Source organism: Gavialis gangeticus, unplaced genomic scaffold (assembly GCF_001723915.1).
Source record: "Gavialis gangeticus isolate Ggan-Ray unplaced genomic scaffold, GavGan_comp1, whole genome shotgun sequence".
In the NCBI taxonomy this organism is placed as follows: Eukaryota; Metazoa; Chordata; order Crocodylia; family Gavialidae; genus Gavialis; species Gavialis gangeticus.
Genome location: NW_017729032.1, coordinates 179,546,034 through 179,550,665, shown reverse-complemented (window position 1 = coordinate 179,550,665; position 4,632 = coordinate 179,546,034). Strand labels below are relative to the sequence as shown.

The 4,632-nt window shown below is 39.7% G+C and overlaps 1 protein-coding gene across 1 annotated transcript in view; it reads right to left on the bottom strand.

Moving 5' to 3' along the window:
• The window catches only part of SYAP1 (synapse associated protein 1), a 34,356-nt gene that overhangs the window by 14,400 nt on the left and 15,324 nt on the right, over nucleotides 1–4,632 (bottom strand). Inside the window, exons 2-3 of the mRNA XM_019525134.1 lie at nucleotides 3,282–3,400; nucleotides 20–86 (exon numbers count right to left, since the gene is read on the bottom strand). Of these exons, the coding sequence (XP_019380679.1) occupies nucleotides 20–86; nucleotides 3,282–3,400 (186 nt within the window). The remainder of the gene's footprint in view (nucleotides 1–19; nucleotides 87–3,281; nucleotides 3,401–4,632) is intronic.

Here is a 4,632-nt window from a genome sequence, read left to right as displayed (position 1 = left end):
AATAATAGATATTCAATACCTGACTTTTTTGTGTGCTGTTCTTGGACAAATTTCTCTTGCTCCTTCTGAAAGTCTCCAATAATTGTCTACAAAAAATATATATATTTTATACGTATATATATATAATTATCCTTGACGAAGCATATGAAAACTACTGCAAGTTGTCTAATGTTCAGAGAAAAACATTTTAAATAACTCTCAAAATAACATTTTTAATACTTGAAACCTTATTCATTTGTAAGTTCAGCAAGAAGAGGCTGCCTATTAATTTTACATACCTTTAGATTAAACTCAGTTTTGTCTTAGACTTTAAACTTTTATCCGTGAAAGTTCATAAATGAGATTCAAGCATGATTCATGCTCTGTAGGGTTTATCACTGAGGCTTTTAGACAGAGAACAGATTACCAAAGAATGTGGAGTAAATTTTAGGTCAAATGCCTCTCAAGAATATGCATTCTACATCAACTGCCAATACTTAGGTTTGATGCTAGCACTGGTGAAAGAAATTCTACAGCCAGTTATACAGGTAGATCCTAGAAGTCCCTTCTAGCCTTAAATTTATTAAACTAAATATAAAAAAGTCATATGTACGTATGCTCAAAGCAGAGAATTTTGGATGCTGTGGAATTACTTTTAGCTGCCCTGTGAAACAGTCAGAAGCTTCTTCAGAAGCAAAGTCTATGCACAAGAGGCACTAAACATGAATACAAGACTTTTCCTGCAAACCAAAAGCATTATTTGTGCCTAAACACACAATGCATGAATAGCTTCAAGTCATACAAAGGATCTCCTACTTTCTCTCATCTCCCTACTTTTGTATTTGAAAGCATTTCTTACCGCTTTCTGTCCACATGGTAGACCACAACATTTTCCACATGGCACTTCAACACACAGTGCCTAAAACTGTCATTTTAAGAAAGTTCTGCGACTAGGTTTATGCACAGTTAAATGTCGCAAATATTTTTCATGGCCTAGCCTATATCTAGCTTAGCTGTTCTAGTCAGCAACTGAAACTCCTTCATTCCAGATAAGTGATTCTGACCCTGGCATCCTTATATAATAAAAAGAAGCATGTTTTGCATTCAAGTGACACTATACTTTTCTAATGGCAGACAGTCTCAGAGAAATCACTGGCAGTCTACAATTAACGCAAAAATAATCTATTCCCCAAATTATTACAGCTCTTCATGAACAGAGACAAGCTTACAAAAAGCAATACAATAAGATATGATGGAAAATATTATTATTATCACTTAGACTATTATAATATATTACTCAACTACAAATGACCAAAATATTGAAATAAGGAAAAGGAAGCATGATTCTATGCCCCAAAGACAAGCTATATTAATAGAAAAAGTGTTACACGTACAGCACACTACCTAATGTAGAAGGATTCCATTTGCAATTTAGCTGGGTCTGAACACCTGAACTGGCAGCATGGAGCAGGAGGAAGTTAGCTGGTTCAGTTGTAGAGGGGCCATGAGCAAGATCTGAGACCCAATGCTGCTCATAGCCACAGGAAATTCAAAGTTAGAATGGACGTTGACAAGGAGAGCAAAGCATGATGTCACTATCTGAGATGCTTTATTGCACAGCAGGCTAATTTGCTGCTCAGTAAAGCATCACTGTGTACACGTTCATGGCAATTAGGGTGCAGCAGGCTAATTTATTGTGCTTAAACACATGTCTAGATGGTGACATTGGGATTAGTTTATTCTGGCTCAAATTGAACCAGAGTATATTGAATTGCATTAAATGCACATGGAGACATGCCCACAGGGTATTAATTTGCTTTGTACTGTTGCTCCACCTGTCAGCATATGGTAGTCAAAGCAGAACACAGCACTCCAGGCAAAGCTTCAACAATACTGAACAGACAGGAAAGATATTAGTATTTTTCACAAGAGCATCACATTGCTGACTCATGCAATTTGTGGTCCACTATGTTCCCTAGATCCTTTTGTACAGTAGCACCACCTAGGCAGCCATTCTATGTTTTGCATACAATTCTTCCTTAAATAGAGCATTTTACAGCTATCTTTATTAAATCTCACTTCACTAATTTTAGATTTCTCAAATTTAAAAGATATTCTTGAGTCCTAATCCTGTCCATAATGCTTACATGTCCTTTCTATCTTGGAATTATCTTCAGATTTTAAGTACATTCTTTATGTGGTCAAAGCCAATAAATGAATATAAATAGTGAATGATACCATACCAGAACAGACCTTCAAGAGACCCTGCTGGATAAGTCCTGCCCATCTGAAATCAGAGCATTGTTTGGAAACAAACAAGGAAAACCTCACAAAAGCCCCTTGAGCATCGAACAGTTGTGCATCCAGCTTATAGCAATTTTATTTGGACCCTATTTTCTAGGTTTGCTTATACGCATGTCATACATGACTGTGTCAAAAACCTTACTAAGGTGAAGCTATATCAGCACTACTGCTTTCTCCTATCTACCAGGCCAGCAACTCTGTGAAAAAGGAAGTTCCATCTTAATGGGCTGTCATCAGGGTGTGCCACAAAAAAGCACATAGGACAATTTTGTCTTTAGAGATGGGTATGAATACTGTGTGGCAAATAAAGCCAAGGCCCATACCCTGAACAGTGAGAAGAAAAATACTGAGCTATTGCTTATTAAATGAGCACCACCTAGTACACTGCTTTTTAAACTGTATTCCACAGAACCCTGTGGTTCTGCAGTAGGTCATCGGAGGCTCCACAAAAAGACTGGAGGTTATGGGATTGGGCTGGGCAGGTGGGACACTACCAAAGCCAGGCTGGGTCACCAGGCTCCATGTCAGTCTTTAGGGTAGGGAGTCTGCAGCAGAAAAGGTTCCATGTATTTAGGAATTCTGAACCCACTGATCTAGTAAATCTTTGATGTAGCTTTTTTGTGTAACCCACCCCTCAGCCAAAAACCTGTATTCTTCATGTTTTTAATAATTAGCTTGTTTTACTAGAAATGTTTATTTTTTGTTGGCCAACAGCTAAGGTTGCTTTCAAGTGATTACATTTTTATGTAAGTGATTTTCGTTAACATTTTCACTTAAAAATATGTACTCTGTCTGAAAACTTTAGTCAGATAATTAAAGTTCTATTTATTTATTTATTCATTCATTCAAATACTTAAGAAACAAGATACTTAAAAAAACATTTTTTAAATATAATTTTACAGGCTCAGATTCTTTCTACAGAAGCTGACATATAGCAGCAGGAGAGGTACAAGCAGGTATATTACAGAACGATTTCAGAAAAGACAGAAAAGGCATACCTTATCAATGATGTTATCGATTTTCCCTTCTTCCACAGACTTCTTTATAGTCTGTGCTGTTTCAGCAACTGATTCAGATATCTTCTTTGTAGCAGCAGTGGCAAAATTGAAGAGGTAACCTTTCACAAATAAGTAGAGATTACACATGTAAATATTTCTTTACATCTAGTTCTCTACTGACAATCTTTTCTCTCCTGTATTTATAGGTCGTTAATCTGAAAACTCTACTCTGAATACAAACACCAAAACAAAATCATTTACATAAGCTTCTTAGCCCGAGACAAAAACTCTCATGTACTACCCTTATTTTTTTCAATAAGGGATAAGCTACTACACTAATCATTCATTTCCCATGCGCATGGGTGGATCAGGATTTCAGAAAGGAGGGTGCAGGAACTGTGACCTCTGCTGCAGCGATGATAGGAGCTGCATCCTGGACTCCAGACTCCCTCCATACACCAGGGTGGGCAGACCATGTGGCAGGAGCACCAGCCAGGGATTTTTAAGTCCTTCAAGCAAGAAAGTATCTTCCCTCCCTTGTCACTTACCCCACATTCAGCAGCAGGTTACCTCTCCTCTACCAAATGCCATAGTTCCTTTCTGCAGCTAAGCCAGGTATGGGGGGGCTACAGAGCCACTTCTGTCCTGTTGTACCTGGGCTGCACATGAAGCCAGGCTGAGGGATAGCAGCCGCAGCAGATGGGTTTCTTTTTCTCTTCCTGCTCCCAGGCTAGCAGGGAACACCTCGGGGACCAGACAAGGAGCAGGGCCCTGCCTGCCAGGCTGAACCTAGCTCCATGAGGAGGGGGAGGGGGCAGGAGTGGCTCTGGAGCACCATCTTACCCCCTTGGGTAGCCGGAGACAATGACAGCAGTGGGAAGGGAAGGGGGGAGAACTTGCCACTGAACGGGGGTGGGGGGAGACAATTTTACTTGCTTAAGGGACTTAAAAAAAGTGTCCCTGGCCTGCTTCCCCCATGCCATGGTCTGAAAGTGGTGCATGGAATGCACCACTTTACCCTCCCCCCACCTGCTCCAATTGTGAGATGAGAGTATTTGCATAAGTAATTACTGAAAAAGTAGCCAAAATGCTGTCATACCCTGCCTGCATATAATAGGGCTGTGCAAAATTTTGCCGGCAGTTTTGCTCCGACACTGTTTCGACTCGTTTTGAGCTCGAAACAGCAAAATCGAAATGAAACAGAGCTTTGAAACAGCCTTGAAATGAAACGAGGCAAGTTGAAATGTTTAAAAAATTTATAAATGTTTCGTTGCCTGCAGGGAAACAGAAACTAAACCAAGGAGAGGGAGAGGGAAGGAGTGCTCTCATTATTGACCGTGTAGCTGGCCAG